Here is a 24082-nt window from a genome sequence, read left to right as displayed (position 1 = left end):
GTGTTAATGTTGGTGCCATTAAAAAAGAGGAAATCTGAAATGCAGCAAAAATAGAATCTGTATTTCACCATTTGAATGCTTTGCTTGGTTCACATATCAGTCTAAGGTTTCTTCCTGATACAGTTTTGAGAAGGTGCCGAGGAAAGTAGCCATATAGGCATCAGGCATTTTGAAGACATTAGTCAAGATGATCAGAAAAGCATCTTGCAACAATCAAGCCATTTGCCACATTTTATTTATTTGATACATCTGAACATTTGTCAGTTTTCAGTTCCAGACAGTTCTCAGAAAATGTGGTCACAAAACGTATGCTAGAAGATTTGCTGTAATTTGAACAGCTTTGTTTAGTTTGTGTCTCTGTACTCCTTTTTATTTGCTTTTGAAAATATGAAAAGTACGGCAGACAGGAAAAAATGGGAAAAATGCTTTTTCATTCAGTGCATCCAATAAGCTCACTACTCTTTGGAGTTCTATGGCTTTGATACTTATAGTGCAAATCAATGTACAACTTTTGAAAAGTAATTCCCACTGAATTCAGTGGAATTAATTTCCAGCTATGTATGTACAGGAATAAAACCTTAGTGTCTTAATTGTGGACATGGTAGTCACAATAGATGAGGTAACCTGTAATTTGCTCAGATCCCATCAGTTTATTCTTGAAGGTGGGATTTTGTTGCCCCAACATACATAACTTTACACTTACTGATATGTCTTTCAACAAGGCAAAAAGTAAAAGTAAATAATCCATGGCCAAAAAATACAAATATGTGGGCATTTTATTAGTACACTAATAAAAGAAACAAGACATTGTACCATTTGCATTTTCTTCTTCAGATCTGCATTGGCATGTTGATATGCTTCAGCCACAGCATTCAGGTAATATATAGTAAGACTGCAAAATCAATTGATACATGATTTTTAATTGTTTTGTTTGTTCTTACTTTATTCTAATTTGAAGTAAACAATAATGTGTTAGGAATAAGTTACTTGAAATGATCTTAAATACATTGTTTAAGTCAAGAGTCATTCATTCTTTTAAATCTAGTCCCAGAAAAGCAACCTGTGCTAAACAAAAATCACAGGATTTGTTTTTCATTAAAATTTGTATTTTCAGATATGTTAATCACACTGAAAAAATGGGTTTGAGCCAGATTTTGTAGACCCAACTAGACCCACTGAAATCAATGGGACTTATACTATTAATGGCAAGTGTAAGTCCCATTGAGTACAATGAGTCTACTTTAAGCATAAGGAAGGATTTGACCCAGTTGTTCTGTGCACAAGAAAAAAAACTTTGAAGGAGACGTGCTTTTGAAAGACAGGGGCCTAATCAGTTTATGAAAGTCCACTTTACTGAAAGCTAACTTTTAAACCCCAGCAATTATTAACTAGCAACCTAGCAATACATCTTGTTAAAATTCCTTAGCTCTTAGGATCCAATCTTACACCATAAGTAGAATTGCAGTCATAATCAGTCCTGGATTTGTGAGATAACTCAAGATCTTGGCCACAAGGGGAGGGAAATCGTGTGTGATGGTCTCTCGGATGACATCATACATTTTCTTCTTACCACTGGAATGATAAATGAAAAGGCCCTTATAGATGACAGTAATTAAAGCCTATTCCAGAATTATTCCCTCGGGTTAGACTCACACTCTCCAAAGATCCCAATTCTGAGTAATTCTTGAACTTCTTAAAATAACAGGTGTGCCCATTTTCTTTCTTTAAAAAAACAAGCACATTTATTTTAAGAAATAAAAAGTAAAAGAACAACTACATAGAACTGAGGAAAAAGCAAGAAATAATTCTCTTTTCTTAACGGTAAAATGGGAAGTGATCCTTAGTTTGGGGATTTCTGTACATGAATAGCAGCAGATCAACAGTGTCTGTGCATATTAGCACAAACCATTTAATAGATATTAAAGTCTCACAGCAGCCTTTTCCAACCTGCTGGTCTCCAGATATTAGACTACAATTCCCAGAATCCCCTAGATATTGATGTCTAATTGCTGCTGTCTGGAGGGCACCAGCTTGGGGAAGGGCTGTCTTGCAGTGACAGTCATTTCTTTCAGGAAAGAGGACCCTCTACAGTTCCACATCCTCTATCGACCTAGACATCTGTGTGCTATGGGGCAGTTTTTAGGGCAAGACAACTCCATGTAAAGATGTTCTTCCAAAACAAGGCAAAGCAACTTGGAAACTGATGTATTCCTCCTTCCCTCAAAACTTTGCAATAAGATTGCTACTGACACTGCTCATTATCAAAAGAAGAAGCCGAGATAATAGAGCAAAAGGAACAATTTGTTCTGAACAGGCTCCATGCTGAGTCAGAGTCAGCAGTGCAGTAAGGAACAGTTACTAAATCAAATTAGGGCTCATTGACATGTTAATCCAATCTACAGGACAATTTGTGTAGAGTTGATTCAGAAAGGCAGTAAGAAATGCTCATTACAGCAGCAGTGGAGGACAATTCTGAACAAGTCAGCTTCTGTTCTTCTACCACCTAGAGTTGTGAGCACATGCTGTAACTACCAGACAGAGAGGAGACAAAAAAGGTTCCTTTGGCAAGTTTGACCATGTGAAGATCCCCTTCTATATGAAGTCTCTCTCTCTCTGAGTTTTTCTCCCATTCTACCCCTCTACATCAGGTACATGGAATATTAAGATGATTTATTTCAGATGAGGATTACATGCATGTATACCGTGATTTCTTGCCTGCTTTCTTTGGTACTCTTCCAGTTTGATGAAATGGAAGGGGCAGCATGGTCATAAAGGGGATTTATCCCAAATTTCAAAATTCAGTGTGTATTATAGTTACTCAGTCAGAAGCTGTAACCTTTCCTAATATCACTGGGGTCAAAAAGCAAGGTCACCAAGGCAGAAGATTAGTGTGTGCATCTGTGGTGAGAGAGACAGAAAAGACAACAGCCTGAATTCAGGCATGGTCCTGTGTCTGGTTAGTATCTCTTTGTGGTCCAATGTATGAAGAATCTTGAGATGAGGACTATTTCCCTGCCCACTATGATTGAGCCTGGAAGTAAATCCGGCCCTTCAATCCAGCCTTCCCCTCAGGAGTTCACCAATCTCTCTCCTTCCATCTCCTTTGCCACCCTCCTTCTGCAATAAAGGAGAGGACAGGGACTCCAAACACCTCCATCAGACTACGTGGCTTCTTGTTTTACTCACAGCCAGCAAATTCCTCTATGAGGAGAACAGACAGACGCTGTTCCCTGCTGTCTGCTCTCCATCAGTCCAGCCCCAATAAGGTCCCCAGAGATGGAGTTAATTTCCTCAACGTCCTCCAAGTAAGGACTGTATCCTTTGCATCCTCAGGAAGGGCTGCTGTGTTCTGTGTGGCCTACAAAGGAGCAGCAGATCAATCAGCAAAGGCAGGAGAGAGATGGGGAAAGTTCAATCCCATAAAAGTGACTGGGGGAACCGTGCCCTCATCTTCCTCCTGCCTAAAAGGTTTCAGGGGTTTGGGGACTTGATAGGTGATAGCAAATTATTCAAACAGCAGGGGCAGCAAGACTGAAAAGAGGTAACTTTCTTTACAAAAATGTGGGAGCATCTATCTTCACTGTAGCCTAGGATGGCTGGATGCAAAAGAGAACATGATTCCTACAACTTCAACATAGTTGGGCAGCACACAGCAGACTAAACCTGCTGAAATTTCCTTGTCTATCCAACTAGTAAAGACACAGAAGCTCAGTACTCTCTTGTCTTGGACACTTCAGTTTACCCATCTGCTAAAGTCTGCTCTGAGCCTTGCCTATGCATCAGATAGGTTTGGGGGCAGAGAGTACCAATAATTCTTAACAGAGGTGCAGCACTTGTGGCAATCCAGATATTGAGGGACTCCCATTCACCCCAGCACCACTGTCAATGATGGTATGATGGCAGTTGTCCAAAACACCTGGAGGTCATCATGCTGAGCAAGGCTCCTCTAGACTGCTCTGAGTAGCAGGAGTAGCTAAGTAGGGGTTCCAAAACCAGGGCAGCCCAGCGGAATGCATTTTCTGTCACTCAGAAACTGGTGAAATGTAAAAGTGCATTATGGTTCTTTTACCTATGCAATATATAATCATGAGACTACGGCACTAACACTTGAGAGTTAGAAGAAATAAGCCTTATGTGTGCACATGTCCAGGAATAAGTCTTTTACTTAGTGCAGCTTACTTCTGAGGAAACATAAAAAGTATTCGGTCTTCAAAGAGCCAGATTTTAGTGTGCATGACTGTACAAATGAACAGGAGCCAGAGCAGTATGACAATGGGACCTATTACCTGAGGAAGTTTCCAGTTCTCCCTTGTTATGTTATTCGTGAAGTCGCGTCCGACCCATCACAACCCCATGGACAACATTCCTCCCGGCTCTCCTGTCCTCCACCATCCCCCAGAGTCCACCTAAGCTCACACCGACTGCTTCAGTGACTCCATCCAGCCACCTCATCCTCTGCCGTCACCTTCAGAAAGCATCTGGACAGCCATGTGAGTGGGATGGTGTATCATAGTGTCCTGCAATAGCTGGGGGTTCGACCCAATGGTCTTCTGCCCCTTCCAACTCTACTATTCTAGGATTTAGGAGTCTGGCCAGAAGCTAGGGAGGCATGTATTCCTTAGCATACCTGAATGGTCCACAGTCAAAGGAGGGAGGCAAGGACATTATGGTGTAGGCAACTGGCAACACACTTAGGAACAGGATCAGTAGCAGGAGCCCCATGTAAAAATTGTTGGATTTGGAAGCCTTGAAAACTCGCTCATGGGGAACATTGCTGCTCATGACAGCCCAGCTCTGGAAATACATGGAGGTTAAAAGGCGCAGCACATTTATACCCACAAGTCCTGGCGCATAGAAGGACCCCATCCTGTAAGGAGCAAAAAGAGAGACAAGGGAGGAAGAGCTATAGAAATGACTTTGTATGAAGGCTTTTGCTGTAGGCTTCTGGAAAGGTGAACCATAGAGGTGCACGGGAACCAATTATTAAGGCTGGACTCACCTGATCCTGCACCTGAATGTGGAGTCTGGGCTAGAATGTGACAGCATTTTGTCATGCAAATTTTCATTAAAACAAAGCCTTTTCTGCAAGGTTTGCAAAAAGAAGTTTCTATAACATAGATACATTTCATCTGGTGGTGATAAAATCTTACAGCTGTTCGTTATAAGAACCACGTATGATTAAGAATTGGTGCCTCACATTCTTGTTTTCCTTTCCTTTCCTTTCCTTTCCTTTCCTTTCCTTTCCTTTCCTTTCCTTTCCCCATCCCCAGTTCCTGCAGCCAAGGACTCCCTTGTTTTAATTGATCTGTAGGCAGAACTGCAAGATTTTCTGCTTGAGGGTACAATATAAACTCTTTATGTAAATTGTTTGCTTGACTTGAGGAGACAGTGGTTTTGGAAGTGACACTGTTGGTGGAAGGTATATTTTGTGGACTGCAGAATATGTTATTTGTTTATATGGAAATCTGCAATACTGGGTGCCTTATTCCTGTCTCAAGGCCAAACTATGTTGCTAAAAGCATTGCTTACTATGGCATTTTCCCCATCCTGTAAGGGGCTGGGACACAAGTAGTGGAAGACAAGACAGAGGGGAACTGGCTAACAGAATCCAAGACAATACAGAGTCCAAAGTATGTTGGTGCAATCCAATAACAAATTCAAGTCTTAGTGACAGACCAGGCCAAAGACAGGAATAAGTATGTATCAGGGCAAGACAAGGACATGGTAATGAACATGCCAAGGGTTGAGAATCAGGAGGCTGGACAGAGGTGTGGATACCTTGATAATTGGGCAGGAAAGATTAGGCAAGATACACAAGTGTCAGGCAAGATGCAGGCACTACAGCAAACAAAAGATCTGTGTTGCTGAGGCAGCATGGCAAGGTGGGGTAGATAGCAAAGCAGGATGCAAGGCCCAGAAAGGCAGGACGTGGAAAGAATGAAAACATGCAGCAAGGCAAGACCTGGGGCAGGTAAGCTTGCAGGCAGTACAGCAAACCGGAAGAGCGATGTTGCTGAGGCAAGTTCTGGAGGGAGGAGCTTGTTCTCATGTAGCCCCTCCCCCAGGGCTCCCAGCTGGTTCTCGCCAGGAGGCTGCAATCTCCAGCAGGGCCTGCAAATATTGAGGTGGTATTCTGGATCTGGTTCCACCAGAGCAGCCCAAATCCGGACCTCCTCCTGTCCACCGAAACTGCCTATTTAGGACCACTAATACCAAGCATGCAGGGGCAGAGGGTTTCCGCCAGGATCAGAGCAAGCAGGACAGGTTGATCCTTCCATTCCCTGTTGTAGTCCTGCTGAAAATTATCCCAACACAGTGTCTGTTATTAACGTTTGTTAAAAAGGAAAGAGGAAGGCAAGTGATATATTTAATGATGCATTTCATTTGGCCCTGAACTGGTCAGGATACCCAGCAGAATCCCCTTACAAGAAAGCTAGATCTGGGAAATCATAAAACCATTAACTGACCCTAGAAAGCTGTTGGGAATCAGTAGCATGCTAGAAAGTGGTGCTACTGTAGGTTGCGCCACTTTCCACCCTCTTCTGAGCCTCAAGACCTTGTTTTGAAGACTGATGAGAAATCAATACTCATTTGTCTCCCTACGTCCCAAATGCACATAGTTCTCATAACATTCCAAAATTGAACTTTCACTGCCTGGAGTTCTTCAATGCCCCTGCCATCTCTTCCTGAAATGACTGGCCAAAAAAGGAAGGCAGAGCTGTGCCATTTTCTGCATATCCTTGATGTAGGGAACTTGAGGCTCCTTGACTACAGTTGCTCTTATCCCTCACTACTAGCCATGCTAGCTAGGGATGATAGGAACCGCAGTCCAACAACATCTGCAGACACATGTTCCCTATCCATACGGTACTTCCTTCATGTCCTCTTTACCACACAAGTCTTTAATTCTTGACTCTATGCAGTAAAAAGCAGGCACATAACAATAAAAGGAAGTAAAATAAATCATGGCGAGTTAATCAATCCCCCTTTAATGAAGTTTATGATGTGTAAAGAATTTTGTTCTTTCATGCAGAGTGCACATGACTGAGTTTATAGATGTCACTTTGTTCATTTGCATTATCAGGTAGCATTCCTACTGGAAAGCATTTTTTTAAGTTCATACCTTAAGGAAAACATTTTGCTTAAAGCAACCTGTATGATAATTCTATGCACCCTTGACTGGAAGTATGTCCCCCTGAACATTTCCAAATAAACACAAATAGTTTGCCCTATTCATCTATTGCTTCAATTTATGAAGACTAGAGAGTCTACAGAAATTATTTCTTTTTGTAGAAAATTCATTCAGGTCATGTTCTGCGATTGATCTCTCTAATGCAGTCATTTTACACTGTTCTGGGAAATTCTGGGCTTTCTTGGAACCTTTGCAGGGGTTTCTTATTGAGAAGATCAATAATGGCAGTGAATGAACCAAACTATCCTCAATTCTTGGAGTTTAGTATAATATGGGGTTAAATCCTTGAGACAGTGTGTATTAGTTCATCAGAGATTAACTGGTTTAGTTAAAATTAAAATACACATACCTTATCATGTGTGGTCCAAAGAGCCATAATAATAATACACAGCAGCTGTCCTCAGCTGGGGACAGTCCTTATAATTTAATTTCATATTTTACCACGTTAAGGACATTGTAAGCCGCCCCGAGGCTTCGGCAAGGGGCAGCATAGAATGTTATAATAATAATAATAATAATAATAATAATAATAATAATAATAATAAGAAGAAGAAGAAGAAGAAGAAGAAGAAGGCAAAATATCTTACCAGATCATTCCTTGGTTGAAGACCAAACCTAGCACATTACCACTGATGTCAAACTCTGCATATGAAGGCTGAAAGAAAAGAGGGCACATGACTGCATGATAAATTTTGCTGGTGGGTGAGTGTACAGCACATTCAAAGGAAAATAAAGCATCCTCACCTGAAATTAACATCAAAGAAACAGTGGGTTTGTTTTATTTCCTCTCCTTAACTTTTGGGTTATATGCATGAATGTGAAGAAGGGTACAGTGATAGGTGATTTCTATTATGACTTATACAATTGAATCTGTAACAAGTTTTCTGCTTTGAAACTAAAAAAACAGGATTAAAGGCTGAACTGCTAGCATGCACCCTTCCAATAAGAAAAGAAAAAAGTAGTCATTTTCTAACCTTAATATTACCTTAATATTCTAACCTTAATATTATAAATATTAATTTATTTTTCATTTAATTTTATTTAATGTAAACATTTATATGCCATCCTTTGCAGCAGCCTTAATATATTATTATTTATAAAGAGAGAGGTAATCATCTAACTGAGCATCATCCACATGGTTTGCTTGCTTGCTTGCTTGTTTTTCAAAGTAGGTACACCAACATGCCCTGTAAAAATTCTGCTGGAAGAATTGTCCACTGGGATATGCTCTTAATGGCAATTCTCAAATTGTACAATGGGAGAGGCCAAAGCACTGTGTTCAATTTCATTTGATGCCCACAAGATGGAAGGTACCTTACAGGACTGATTAAAGGCTAACTCTGCCAATACATAGGCATGGCCTCATCATGAGGGTCAAGAGATTTTGCCAGTAAGCATGGCACAGTCTCAGAAACATCACTGTTCCCCAGAAAGAAGTGACACATCGCTAATTAACGGGGCAAAAGCAAAAGGATTATTGATACTAAAATTAACACATTATTTCTGCAGTGATGAAGAAGCATGGATCCTACTCCAAATAATTGTCCCATTTCATGCCTATTATTATAATTAGTATTAATTAATAGTATTAATTATTAGTATTTATATTAAATGTCTATGCTGCATGAAAACTCCCTGGGTAGTTTACAACACATAAAAATACAGTACAAAATCCCACATTAAAATATCATTAAGAGGTTGCCATACAAATTTAAAACACATGTAAAAAATTACAATGGCTGAAACAAAGCAAATCTTAAGAGCTGTTTCAGCAACTTACACACACACACACTCATTTTCTGTCAATATATTACTTTTTTCTGAACATATTGACCTAGTACGCATGTCATGACAACCCAAATAATAGGGCAGATATTATGGACAAGTATAACAGGTATAATGACTGTGGCTGTCATTGTTTTATGAGTTGTTGAAGCATGGATTGTCATTACATGCGAACCTTGCACTATGGGTTAACTTGTTATCCATGAATAACCCAGGAAAAGAATCCATGGGTTGTTGCTTGGTTGTGAACTTTGGGTTGTTCATGATTAGCACCCATAGTTAAATCATAGTGTAGCATTCACATGTAATGACAATCCCAATTCTACCGCAACCCATTGGCAACCTGTACCATGGTTTGTCATTATGTGTGAACCAAATCATGGGGTACAGTTCAATTTTCCTTTCACCTGTCCTTCAAAGGTGATGAGTTGAGTGAAGATGTAGTTTTAGTTTTAGAATACAAGCTCAATATTTCATCCTTCCCTCACATTCTGAGCTTGGGCACAAATCTTCCTACTCCATCTCATTTCTGAATGCCACTCTGTGTCAACAATGTGCAAAAATGTTGTTTCCACTGGGTAGTGTGTGAAAGTCTGGTTGATGGTTCAGGGTCTGCTCAAGGTGCTTTTTCTGCCTGAGGGATGTTTTCTTTTTTGCTGAGAATGTCAGTATGCATTTGCATAACACTGTTGACTTGCGATAGTTCAGTTATTTATACATCCATGTTTACGCTCACCGTGATTGGCATTACCAAGATAATCAAGTGCATACCAGTGCCACAGGCAGACTTCAGCACAAATTCTCTTTCAGGTAGTAGTGCATGCACTTTAAAGGTAGGCTAAAAAATCAATTCTTTTCAGTGGTAATCTAAATATTCATAAAATGTTGGTTAAATGAGCATAGGTCACCTGTAAGAAGCAGTAAAAGGATTCTGCATTTCAGGCAAAAAAAAAGAACTCTGCTTGTATCTGTGCAAATATGTACATGAAGTGCATGTGTGTCCATGTAGATCTGTGAAGAACATACTACATATCATCTCCACCATAAATTGTGACTTATTAGAGAAACTGGCGATAGTGCCACTCTCCAAATCTGGGGACCAGGTAAAGTGTAGATCTGTGTTAGAACAGTCAGGGTGGTACATCAGTAATAACATATGGGGTTTTGGAAACAAATCATGTTACTCAAGGCTGCTTTTGGTTCACTGCAATGACAAGTTGGAAAGATTTAAACCAGTAGATGGATAATTACATCATGCTGAAGAATTACAGATGCTGTATAAAACTGGGGAATATAATGAGCTGTCAAATAACGACTCCATGCTGTCTATCTAGCTGAGTATGAATGGGTCTAGTAATAGCCATCATATGTTCCAAAAAATATCCTTATTTACCAGAGACTATTCTGGTTTTCTGGAACATGCCCCTGGTAAATCACTGACTTTTGACTTTGAGAGAATGCTAGGTTGAAATGAATGTGAGGGAGAAAACGGGACATGATGCTAAGTGCACCAGAAAAACCACATTATTAAATAATAATAACTAACAGGTATACAGAGGACCAATTTTTATCAAGACTACAGCAAGTGGAGAGTTTTAACTCTTCCCTTTCCAACTATTACCCTAACAAAATACCCTGCCCACCCAGTGTGGCTATGAGCCTTAGATGGGGAAAGCCCCTGTTAGCATGAATGTGAGTTTTCCCCACCTCGGGTTCACAGTATGTGTGAACATACATCTGTATTTCATTGGGATTGTGGGGTTGGAAACAAAACGTTTAACAATAACAACTTTCCCCATGTTTTTCCCAAGAATTTAAGTAAAAATTCCCCCCAACCCCCACCACACACAGTTTTTCTCTCAAGTCTTTGCACCTCTAGTGAAGGCACAGTGAGTCAGTGCGTGTCCCTGCACATCATGAAATGTGACTGAGCAAAACTGTGCCAAGGTTCCACTTGTTATATTGCCATGGTATAGTAAAAATTAATTCAAGGACTTGCAGTTGTTTAACAAATCATATGCCAAGCAATTACTGCCACCATGCAGGTTTGCCATATTTTTAAAGAACAGTTAATTTTCTTCATTTCCTTGTTTGCATAAGTTATCACGATAATTTTAAGGTGCAATCCTATTTGTTTATTATATTTAAATCCAGTCTTTTTCTTTTCAAGGAACTTAAGGTGGATTACATCATTCTCCTTCTCCTCCTCTCAATCCTATCTCAGTCAACAACAACCCTGCAAGGTTGGTTGGACTGAAAGTCTGTGATAGGCCCAGAGTCGCCCACTTAGATCTATGGCTGGGGACTAGAAATCAGATTGCCTGAGTCCCAGTCCCATGCTCTTAACTGCTACATCACACTGTCACTCAATCCTATGTATACTGAGACAGAATAAGGTCCTACAACTCTGTGGTCCCAACCAGTCATGCAGCTAGAACTTTGGTCTAGCTAAACATACATAGCATTGCACCCTTAGTTAGCAGAGTTCCAGTTGGATTAGACAGAAAGTGATAGGTTTGTTCAAATAGTAATAAAAGAATGTATAAATTCACAGGTATAACACAATGATAAGCCACAACTTGCCTCCCTGTAACCAGACAGGCTGGACATTTCTTTGAGGAAAAAACACGCACATCCTGATCAAATCAAAACATGGCTCAGAGCCTTTGTTAACATCTAGGCTAAACTGAATATGATTTTTAGATACAAATTGTTACTTACAAATCCAGCCTCCAGATCCCAGCACCAGCAATAATTTACAAATCTGACAAAGCAAGCACGGATAAAATCTCCCACTAGTATTGTTACAAATGTCACGAGTATATCAGATACAGTGAGCCTCACAAATTCCTGCAATAGAACGAAAATGAGAGACATTTTAGCTGGTATCATTTATAATCTGTATCTTCAGACTCTTCTTTATTTTATGATGAATAGATGTCTAGACACTAGATTTTTTGGGGAAATTTAACTTTACTACTAGTTCTGTGGCCTTAATGTTTCTATTCAAATCTCCCTTAGAACAAATGCACTGTGGCTTTGGAGACCAGACTGGACATCCTATTAGTACCCTGTCACTGAAATTAAACTCAGGTGTTGCCTCGAAGCCTTTTCGGAGCGTTGCGTTTGTTGAAGTCATAGCACAGCTAAATGGCTTCTAAAAACTCCCAAACTCTAGCAAAACTCATTTCAGGGCAGACTGAAAAGACTGAAGCATTAAAGGACTCCAGAGCAGGAGCAACATCTCTGGAAGCGTGCTTGCCTCAGGCCAAAACAATGCTATGTTGCATTTCTACTGCTGCTCTTTTTCTAGGTAAAGATCCAGTCAGCTGATCTGTTCTTCAAGACTGACACCGTGGACTCTTTCAGGAAGTAAATCTCTGTGTGCATTTCCTTCTGGAAGTCACGGGTGGGCAGCTTGTGGCCCTCCAGATGTTTGGCCTACAATTCCCAGGAGCCTTCATCATTGGCTATGCTGCAAAGGGATGATGTGAGTTGCAGGGCAAAACACCTGGAGGTCCAAAGTTTCCCATCTTTGCTGGAGTTTCTTATGACTGGGAGTACAGCAGATTACAGCAATTTCCTATATACAGAAAAATAGGTGTCAGGAGAGTCTTCTTTGCAAGATGTTCTTTCTGAACAGGGAATTGTTTTCTTTGCAAAGCATTCAGGCAAGTGGGCTCCCGTCTTACAGTCTGAACTGATATAGCTCAGTTCAGAACTGGGCCTGAATCTACCACTTCTTTATTTTCCTCTCTTTCACATCTTGCCATTTCAGTAGAACTATAGGCCATTGCCAGAGAATTTGTTCTCCCTAAATACATGTCTGATGATTGATGTGATTGCACCCACCTCCCCCAAAGCAACCTGTCACCCCAGAAATATTAGTGTTATGCAGCAAACAGGTGAACGGCACCCCATATTTGCTTCATGATGTGTGTCCTCCCTTCCCTGTAGGCCACTTCTTTTCTCTCTGCCCAAGTTTTCTGCCAACTGTTTTTCTTTACTTACATTCCACAGGAGATCTTAACTTAAAAACTTCAAGACTTTTAACTTACTGGTCAGGGTCATTTTGCAATGCAAGTTGTGTCTGCTTTTGTGTTATGACCGCTAGATGTCTCCAGAGGTTCATTTTCATGGGCCTACTGTATCACCATTGCACTCTCCCTTCCTTGTTATTGACAGACATGTCTAAATAATAGTAATTTTACATCCTCAGCAGACAAAAAACTTACCCTGTAAAGGGAAATAACATGCTGAACCTACAACAGCAGGCTTTCAGTTTAAAGCAAGGGTTCACAACCTTTTCAGCCCCCTTCATGTATCCTCTTTGTTGGAGGCTACACACGAGAACCCTTGGATCACACTATCCACACAATCTGCCTCAGTAGTGCGGGGAAAGGAGGTGGAGAGGAAGCTAGCAATCACCAATGGCAGAAGGAGCTTTTGCAGCTGAATAATTCATAGGATAATGGATGCCAGAAATTGTAGGACTTATTTTTGTATACCTAGCATTACGCCCTAAAACAATAAACCTTAAGGGAACAATCCTATACATGCTTAGACAGACATGCTTAGGCTAGCCAGGAGTAACCATGCACTGATTGCACCCTTGAAATATTAAAATATCAGCAGTAAAATTAATAATCAGCAACAGATTAAAGTCTAAATGCCTACTGGGAAAGGTTGTTCTTAACTTGGCATCTAAATGACTGCAGTGAAGACACCAGGTGGATTTCTCTGGGAAGGACATTGAGTAGAAAGGGACAGGCACAACAGAGATAGCTCTTTCTCTGGTAGCCTCCTAGAGAAGGGACTTTGAAAATGATCGTAGCAATTGGGTAGGAACATATGAAAAAAGAGGTCCTCTCAGGTAAACAGGTCATAAGGCACCTAGGTCAGCACCAACACTCTGCATTGGACCCAGAAATGGACTGGGAACCAGTATAGCTGATGCAGCACTGGAGCAATATGCTTAACATAGCGAGTGCTGGTACAGCCTTGTTGCTTTGTAGCTTTCAGGCCAACTTTGGAGATGGCCCAATGTATTTATGCATTGCAACAATTCAGACAGGAGGTTCCCATAGTTAGACAGATCTCTATAATCAGCCTATCTTTGTTCAAGTAGGGTCATTATGCATTTTGTGTCCGTGAGCATGAGAGGTTGTAGATTTCCCTGTTCCATGGGAATTTATCAGAAATAGCTCCTTACCTCAGGTCATACCTTGCAGCCACATCAGAATTCTGTTCAGAAAGGAAAGTATAAGAGAACAGGAGCAACATGGATTTCTAACAAGGTGGAGCTGCTCTTGATAGAAAAAACCTGAAGTGATTGATTTGGTCAAGAAGAGAGCCTTCACATTTTCATACTGAAATATGAAATATTGGTTCAGCCCAAAGGGGTGGGGCTAAGAAAGAGCGGGACTGTAAGGGATTTGAATCAAAAAGAGCAAGAAAGCTGAAGAGGCAGGAGCTGCTGTTGCCACTAAGGCCCTTGCCAACTTGGCTTAGGTTTAATTCCTACATGTTTGTGTTGGACAGGGGAATCCAGATAGTGAATTCATGTGGATGCAATTGAATTGGCATTTTATTCCAGGGTTTTGAAGATTCTGCACATGGAGCTGACTTATCTGTGTTGGGGATATTCAGACCAGTTGAAGAGGACATTTTGGATTCTTTTGTTTGAGTTTGGATTCAAAAGGACACTTGGACTTTGCAGCTCCACAGGCAGTTTTTGTGTTGGTGCCATTGCCAGGGACTTGGATGCACAGGCTGTTGTATTTTGTTATTATTATAATTCCTCATGTTGTTTTGTTCTATGATTTTTGATAAGAGATTCATTTGGTATGTAAGGTTGTGCTCCAATGTTCATTAATAGATCTCTGAGTAAGCAAATAGCCCCATAGGACTTGTGAGTGTTATATGTGCCCTTAGCTACACAGTGTAAAAATTGTGATGGGGAGCCAATAATGAGGACTTCGGCTCTGTAGAAGCTATGTGGGCAGGCAGTACTTTCTTTACAGCTGTCTTAGGAATCACTGTCCAAATCATACTAGGCCTTAAGTGCTGTTAAAGTCTGGATACCACTAGCTATCTTGCTCATAACAAGATGGAGCTACGATTTAAGTAGGGTTAAAATGCAAAACTGCACATGCTCCTAGTATTTGTTTTTTAAAAACAGGATTGGCAAACAGATGTTTTGTTTTGTTTCTCTAGTGTACCAGGACAGAAGAGCAATGCTAGCTGTGTGAAGGAATATACACGTTTATCTAAATCAACACCGTGCTCCAGATGATGATGTCCGGGGTCTAAAATTTCCTAGCTGCATGACTGCCTACAGGAGACTCTGATCTATATTTCATCTATTGTACAGGATGTGTAACACAGTTAGATTTTGATTCTGGCACTGTCTGAATTATTTATTGTGACAGATTTATCTTTCACCTTTGTGTACTACATGTTTGACCTGGTAAATAAAGAACCTTCATGTAATTGCTGAGACTCCCAGTACTTTCTGTAACAGCAGAGGAGAACTTTCAGGTCAGAATCCAGCTAGGATCCCCCATTTGTCCATGTGTACATATACCTGTAATATCTGATTATATATTTGAAACCCATCATCTTTTCAGGGAGTTGAAGGCAGCATGCAATGCTCCTGGGGTGAGTTTACAGAAGTGTGGAGGTCATACATTGTAATTCTTTTGATCAAAGAGATCTCTGATGGTTAAAAGAAGCATACCACAAGGAAACTGTCTGGGTCCAGAGTAAGACATCATAATAATCCCTACTCTGGGGTTGAATGTTGGCTGTCATTGAACCATGGATTGTTCTAGATCATGGGTCCTCAAACTATGGCCTGCGGGATGGATCTGGCCTGCCATGGCCAGCCATCCATCCAGCCTGCGGCACCGCTTGCCGCCCGCGCGCATGGTTGCTGCACGGGTGGGAGGTGGTGACTTGCTCACTCGGAGATGGTTTTGGACTCGCTGGGAGATTTCCGAGCAAACAAGCCACCCCGCGCGTGCCCGACAGCACTTCACCAGCCTGTGTCCCCTGGCACCCCCACCTCACCGGCCTGCAACAGTCACCGCAGCCTTTCAACTGGCCCCCTATTGAAAAAGTTTGAGGACTGTTGTTCTAGATACATGGGTTATCCTTTTATCTGAACGCAGCCAAGATAACAAACCATGATGAGCAACTCATAGTTCACAACCCAACAACAAACCCTGGGTTCTCTTCATGACTTGTTTGTAGTTATCAATCCATGGATTGATAGTGCAGCTGGGTTCAGACAACACAATAAGCCACATTTCAACAGCAACCTATGTTTCAGTGACAACCTGCACTCAACTCATACTCAGCCCTGGAATTATTGGGTTGCATGAACTTAGACACTATAAAGGAGTTCCTTCTAGACACTTACTATCCCCACAGTTGTTTCCCAGCAAGGTCCTCGAGTCATATCTGCTGGATCCATAGGAGCACTGCTGTTCCCTGCAGTAGAATTATGGGATGTTAGGATAGTCCAGTGTGTGATGTTCCTGATCATTCCCTCTTCAATCAGCTGCAATGGAAGAGACATTTGCATTATAATAAGATGACTTCCATCTCGCAAGTATGGACTTGAGCTTGAATATTACACTAACACAAATAGAAATCATTTAAAATTTGTGGTTTTATTTTAAACTTGAAAGTTAAAAAACACTTCAAAGATCTTAAATCCTTATTATTTAGAGTAAGCCCCTAGGAAAGCATATGCTGGGTATTATGTTTTGAAGATATGCTTGAGTGCACAAGGCATTTGAAAGGTATTAACTAGCCATGGATCAGAATTAAAATAAAGCAGTTCTTCTACAGTAGAAATCCGGGTGTTAGTGGTAGTGCTGATAACAAGGCTGGGTTTCACTTAATGCTAAGTGGTACAAATGAGTGTATGCATTTAGGATGTAGTTCAGCTCTTGTTAAGCTTTGTTACCCCATGCCTTGCTATGATTAAAAAAAAAGTTAAGTCCATTGATTCGTCTTATATAGTAGAAGTGGAATCTCTACAAAATTTGGATCTCATTGATTGCTGGGTCAAACATTTCTAGAAAGTTTTGTACCAGACCTAACCAACAGTTAATCCAGAGTCTTTATAATTCTCCAAGGTTACCATTGTTCCTCTTGGGGTAGTATAGGGGATGGCACACATTTGTTTGTTTAGTGGGGAAAGTACACAGCTCTATGGCAATGGAAAACCGATGATGCATTTTAGTTAGAAGAAAAGTCGACACAAAAATAAAATATGGATGTATGTCCATACTTGCATTGTCCTTAGTCAGTTAATGCAATTATATTACTAGGCCTTCAAAGCCATTTTATTCAAGAACTCTGGGGGCATGGGGGGAATTAAAAGTTGTTTTTGATGCTAAATGTCCTACATGTGTATTCATTAACAGAAGCACAAGCTGGTAATATGAGCTGCATTGTAAGGAATCTTAGAACTTGGAAGTTTTATGGAGATCTTGTTCATCACCCACCCAGGAAAATTCCTTCCTGGACCTATGCCCCACTTACCACATTTAACTTTTTTACATAATGTTCTCATCCAGCACAGGGAGAAATGTTATGCTCAAGTCTACACTCGTTAGTCCTGACCCTTCAGTCTAAATGAAGGATGTTCCTCAGTGAATTCACACCTGCAGATTCACACTGGAGAGATTCCAAACATGAAAGTCTAAAGGCTCGATCCTAGTCTGGGATAGCTTTTTGTAACACTATGAAGCAGTGCGACCTCTCTGCTTTTTCCAGCCCTTTACCTGACACACCATGTTAAATGGACTATCAAACAGCCTCCCCACTACGGCCCAGGTAGAGCTAAATTTGTTATCTTTTTGCAGGCAGGTTAAGATGACTCTCTGCTCCAAGGCAATCTTACTTAAAGACTTACTTAAAGAGGATTGCTCATCCCATGTGTTTTGCAGAGTCATTCTTTGCTATCACCTGTTTTTAGCTATTTCAAACTTCCATTTAAAAATGTTATGTTTTTATTGCATTTTATTGTCTGTTTTTATGGATTGTTGTAAACTTCCCAGAGAGCGTTGGCTGTGGAGTGGAATAGAAATGAAATGAAATGAAACTGGGAGTGATGCAGAAGCTTTGGGTCTGGTGGGCAGGTTCATGCACCAATAGGGAAAGATGGGAATGGGGCCATCTTGAAAAGGCCTTAGTTTAACTTGAGGGCTGATTTGCCTTTTGTTCACCTCACAGGCTTTCTTTGCAATGCTGCCTGGTTTTTTCTCCACCATAGCCTGGCTCCCCACTTCCAGATGCCATCCTCTCCTCAGCAGCTGGACATCAAAATCAGCTTCTGTTTTTCATAACAGCAGAATCAGCACAGTTTCTTTATTTTTGGAGGAAATCTTTCATCTTCTCTTCCAGTGCAGTCTGGCTTTACTTTCTGCTCTAAAGCAGACTGATCTGTTTGGGTCTTTGCTTCGCAAGCAATCTGCAGTGTACTATAGAACAGAAGCAAAGACACTGAGCTGTTTTGAATCTCACCACAGTGGTGGGTTCAACAGTGTGAACCCTATCTGCAATAGTGGCCTACCTTATAAGGTGATTGCAAAGATTTCAGCACAGGGATTTATGTGAAGGGCTTTGAAAGTGATATAGAGATGCTAACGATCTATCTACATTATCCCACAACTCTCACCCTGCTAGCGATTGATGGTTTAATGGAGTACTCTTTGTTGATAATAGATATGTATCTCCAGTTATACAGATTTTTTTTTTTGAGTATTGCTGTTCTGGTTCTGTTCCTTTCAGCCCACCTCACCATCTGCCTCCTTGATTTAATTTCCACCCAATGCTGCTTTTACAGTACTTAAATGTAGCATCCTGCATTAATGCGTTTATTGATCCACTTCTCACCTCAAGAATTAAAAAATAGCCCTAAGCTTCAGAGACATTTTTTTCCAAAGTATAAAATTACTCCAGGGATTGGATGGTCAGTGGTTTCTTGGTGACTGTTTTTATATTTTATATTGTATTTTCTTCAATCGTTGTACACTGCCAGCAGGTCTTTAGCTATCGGGCAATACAGAAATAAAATAATAAACTGGATGTGCCATCTAGTTGGCTCTATCCACTGCTGGATTCTGCTGCAAGCTTACAGAATCCTTTTTTGTTTATTTCACAGTTCAGTTGGAGATGAGAAATGTGTCTCTGCTGAATGCAGCAAGGGCACTACTAAAAGATCTTCAAGGCTGTAAAAATACCTGTCATTATCATGTTAAAGGGAAGATATGGAGTATGGTGTTTAGCAAGAAATGCAATTACTTGCTTGGATCCTAAGCTTGGTTAAGGAAAATTTCTCCTCTCCTCCTTGACCCTGCAAACACCTATACCCCCAAAGAAACTTTTGGAAAAGTAGGGAGGTGGTTATGGGAAGGAAAGGAGGGAACAGGAAACTGTCCTGCGAACATTTATTTTACTTTAGGTCCTAAACAGTGAGTTCAGTCCAGATTTAGGCATGGGCAGCTGGACTGAAGAGAGTTGACTTCACCATCCTTTCCCTGCACACACACATACCAGTTCCTGCTAGTCTCCTGAAAGCAAGGGCCAGAAGCCTCTGCTGCATGGGGTGGGCTAAGGTGAAGGGGGAGAGGGGACCCCCCCACACACACATTGGAGAGAAGCCCCTTCTGTGAATGGACCTCTGTGCACAAAACATGCCTCTGCGTGATTTTGGGGGATTCTTCTCTTGCACAACAGCCCTCCATTCAGCAGGCACCCAAGACCCTCTGTGTACAGGCTGTTGTAGGGAAGAGGGGCCAGGGGAGACTGCTTTGGCTGGCCCAGTTCCACATGCCTAAGTCTGGACCCAGTTCATAATACAGAATGGTAGGAAGATGGGCTAGAAAATGGAGAGAATATATGCGTGCAGTGGCTAAGTGGCTCACTAACGTGTGCTCACATGCATTCGGATCCATTGTTTCCACCACTCTTGTGCACAGCAGCTTGGATGTCTTTACTAGGCATGGAAATAGGGTAAAATTAGAGTGGAAGTTAGTCTAATGACTGCTAATGAAATGCCCCAGTAAAGTTCTCGAGGAGGAAGAGGCATGCCAAGGTGCACTTGTTCTACATGACAGATTGCAGGTTCTACAACCTCCGTGTAGTACTTCCCCTGTCCTTTCTTCTACCAAAGCAGATAAAAAGGGGGGAAAAAAAACCCCCCCCACAGTGAGTGAGGGGTGGACAGACTGAGTAGCAGAAACACCATACGTTCTAGTATGCATTCTTCTTTGTTTCCCACCTTTTCCTTGACATCATCCATTAAGGCCAATAAGAAAGTGTAGAGGTTCCCAAGGAAGAGTGCAAATATACGCCCCAGTTGCCATTTCAATCCAATGCGAGGATGGTAATTCTCTAAGGCTGCAATGGTTTCAAACAGTGGGGGGCAAAACATTCCAAGCAAGGACATAACAATTTCAACCTGTTATGGAGGAAAAGCAAATGTTTTTCACAATGACATTGGATGAGCACACGTCTGCCGACACGAGATCTCAAGAGTGTTCTATTCAGACGGGGTTACCATGAAAATATCAGTGGTGTGAAGGGTAAACAGCTGATGAAAGAAGTGAAAATGAAATTAATCATAGCTTCCATGCAGCTATGCACCCCCACCCCGAATTCTGCCCATGTATGGGTAAACCTGAATAAATTACAGCACCATCCAGTGCTTCTAGTGCTTAAGAGTGGAGAACTGGGACTCAGGAGATCTGGGTTCTAGTCCCCATGCAGTCATGGAGCTCACTGGGTGACTTTGGGCCAGTCACAGACTCTCAGCCAACCTAGCCCAGAGTTGCTGTGAGGATTAGATTGAGAAGAGAAGGAAAATTATGCAATCCACTCTGAATTTCTTCCATGGAAAAAAGGTAGGATATAAAACAATAAATAAGGTTTATCCAATGCATGGAGCAATGGTGGCAGCAGTGATCATTGCCACCACAAGGCCTCGTGCCCTGAATTTCATCTCAATGGTTGTTTCTGCTGTTTAATGAAGCAGTGTGGATGGGAAGGGGAAGAGGCTGGGCATAAGTCATTGGCCCCGGCCTCTTTCCCTTCCTGCCCACCCAGCACACACCTTTGCCTCTTCTCCAAGGCTGATGTGTGCCCTTGGAGAGACAGCCAGCATCATTCTTTCCACACCTGCTGCAAAGGCAGTAGGGTGGGGCTCATCCCTTGGAGTCCCAGGACCAAGGCTGCAGGATTTAGGAGCTGGGACTTCAAACAGTCCTATGCCCTCACCCCACCAATGATTTCAGGAGGCCATAGGATTGCGTCCTTAGGTACTACATAAGAACCAGAGTTCAAGGTTACACTAGGATCATTGGAAGCACCCCGAATTCCTTCTGCCCATCTTATCTCTGAGTTGTGCATGAACAGGGAGAGGTTAGGACCAGTTTGCCATTAAGCAGGGTAAGGCAATTAATTGTCCCTGGCAGCAGGTGCTGGAGGGCAGCCCCGCCCCATTCATTCCCTTTTCTGCCACAGACCCTGTCCTGTACCCCATAAGTGACTCTGCTGACTTGATGTATAGTGAAGGAAGCAGTCCCGTTGCTGGCACTGAAGTAAAATTCAACTGCCTGTCCACTTGGCTGGCTGGGAAATGCTGGGAGTTGTCGGACATTTTTTCTGTGTCAAGACATGCAGTATTATTTTCCTTCAACAAGGAATGAAACAAACAGGCAGTATTGTGTGTGGGTGGGAGGGGGAGAAAGAGTTGCCCCACCATTGCCCCCATATCTGTAAAGGCTGGGACCCACTTTCGGGGTAAATGGTGCATTACAGTTGGCCTGGCTGATGCAGAGCAATTTGACAAGTCTGTCATCTGCCCACCCACAATCCTTTGCTCCAGGCTGCTGATACCTTGACTTACTTAGCTTGTGGGTAGCACAGAGGGGGAAGAGATAAGTCATCTGATATTGCTAATAGCTTCTGATTGTTTGATTAGGTAGGAAGGAGGTGGAGATGCTTTTTGTTGTTGCCTAGCAACTCCAAACCACAAGATACTTGTATGCTTCCAGGTCAGGATATGGAAGAAAGTTGATAATTATCAGCAGAACAAGAGCCGCAGGCAAGGTCACATAATTAATCTGGGGAAACGCAAGATCTGCTTTGTATTCAGAGCACCCCAAATCTTACAGCTTATGTTTGGTGCTCTGGTGTTATTTTTAATGAGCCACAATAGTTTGCAGCAAAAGATTTAAACCACCAATTCTGCATGATGAATAAGAGTCTTTGTACTCTAAATGGGCTTTATCTTAAGCTTTTATGTGCTCAAGACTCCTTAGCTGTTTTGGTGTAATGTCTGATCTGAGCCCATAGCAGCGTATAACTATAAGGGGTCAACCCCAGGAATTCTGAAGTAGCACACAAAATGTGTCTGAGGATAATGGGAATTGTAATCTGATGCATTGGGAGGAAACCAGGTTGGAGAAGGCAAAGGAGCACTGTTGTTAGATGCCAGTTTCTGAAGATATAAGTGGAGCAGATGGAACCAGATGGTAGGCTGGTTGTTTTGCTTGGTTCTAAACTTCTAAACAGTCTTTCCCCCTGCTCTTTGCAATTATTTTTCACCTCTGTGAGTGGTTCCTTGCAGAGGTTTTACTAAAAGTGCTTCTGGATGGAGGACTCCTATTGTTAAAGTCAAAAGCCACCATATGGCTTTTCCACCTTTTTCTCCTTAACTTTATTTCTTCCAGTAAGAAAAAAAAAATATTGGAAAAAGTGGTGGGAAATGATGGAAGATGACTAGGCTTACAAAAGGAAGATGACTAGGATGGATGGATTTGCCGATTTTGGTTTCTCTCATTCCTTGTTTATCCAGCCTTAAATTTAGGTTGTCCCAACTTTTGAGAATTTTTCCTGTTCTTCAGTTCATCCCAAATATTAAGATTTTTTAAAAAATATATATGTACTTTTGCATATAGTTTTCCTAATAAAATGCATTTTCATGTTATTTTCAAGCACGCACAGTTCTGTGTGCACTTTCCTGCAATATACATGTTTTATACACTTTTTTCTTCCTGGGAAATCCCATTGCAAAGATCAGAAAAGTGTGATTTTGAAGGATAATTATGTTTCGGTTCACATATTAGATTGAAACTGCAAAGTGTAGTAAGTTCATGTGAAAATTTGGACTGAAGGAATTTCTCCCCCTCCCTAGTTGATCCTCCAGAAAGTTCCACGTTTAAAGAGGGTGGCTGCAGAATAACAGCATCATCTGGAAGCCTCTTGACTGACATTCAGGATCTGATAACAGTTTTGAGGGCTCCATTACAGGAGAAAGATGGAAAGGTTCCATGCAGCGGGAAGTTGGTGCATCTGTCATTCATGGCAACCATTTCCTCACAATAGGCATCATTTTATCTTTGGCCACACGCATGGTCACAGACAACTTTGAAGGACTGGACACATTTACAAAGAACAGGCCTTACCAAGAGCTGTGATCCATGACAGCTAAAAAGAACATCCAGACACAAAAGGAGATCATGCCTGAAATATGAGATACTGGCAAATACACATGAGGGAAAGACTATCAGCTTCACAAACACTGAGAAGTCTTAGGGGCCAAACACAGATGGACAGTGATTTGATCCAGCCAGGCCACTGAAGCCATATTTTTAAATTATACTTCTACACAAGCAAAGAAACAACTTCTGCTTACCTCATTTCTTTCATACCAGCCAATGTTCTGCATTTTTGAAAAGGCCTGGGACCGTTTAACAACAAAATAAATCAGGTACCCGCTTCCACATAAGCAACAAGTGATGAGCACATTGGCCAGAACTCTCAGGAATCTTCTCAGATGTATGTTCTCATCTTTGTTGCTTTCTTGCTCATCCACGATTGACTCCTTAATAGATGGAAGAGCAGCAAAGACAGTAGATTATTCAATGTCACCATATACCTATTTATTTGGAAGTATGTCCCATCACATTCAAGGGATCTCTCTACTCCCTAGCAAGTGTACTTAGGCTCACTGTCTCACTGTCTGTGAGGAATTTATGAAGCCACTTGTGGAACAAATACGTTTGAGGTTTTTCAAAATGAAGT

The 24082-nt window shown here is 41.4% G+C and overlaps 1 protein-coding gene across 1 annotated transcript in view; it reads right to left on the bottom strand.

Annotated features, from left to right (window-relative positions):
* The window catches only part of TMC2 (transmembrane channel like 2), a 43997-nt gene that overhangs the window by 1797 nt on the left and 18118 nt on the right, over window positions 1-24082 (bottom strand). The window contains exons 10-17 of the mRNA XM_044419144.1: window positions 23694-23882; window positions 20277-20456; window positions 16401-16541; window positions 11699-11827; window positions 7780-7847; window positions 4628-4867; window positions 1447-1572; window positions 814-892 (exon numbers count right to left, since the gene is read on the bottom strand). Of these exons, the coding sequence (XP_044275079.1) occupies window positions 814-892; window positions 1447-1572; window positions 4628-4867; window positions 7780-7847; window positions 11699-11827; window positions 16401-16541; window positions 20277-20456; window positions 23694-23882 (1152 nt within the window). The remainder of the gene's footprint in view (window positions 1-813; window positions 893-1446; window positions 1573-4627; window positions 4868-7779; window positions 7848-11698; window positions 11828-16400; window positions 16542-20276; window positions 20457-23693; window positions 23883-24082) is intronic.

The sequence above is a fragment of the Varanus komodoensis genome, unplaced genomic scaffold (assembly GCF_004798865.1).
Source record: "Varanus komodoensis strain SLA01 unplaced genomic scaffold, ASM479886v1 scaffold10, whole genome shotgun sequence".
NCBI lineage: Eukaryota > Metazoa > Chordata > Lepidosauria > Squamata > Varanidae > Varanus > Varanus komodoensis.
This window is presented reverse-complemented; position numbering and strand designations above follow the sequence as displayed.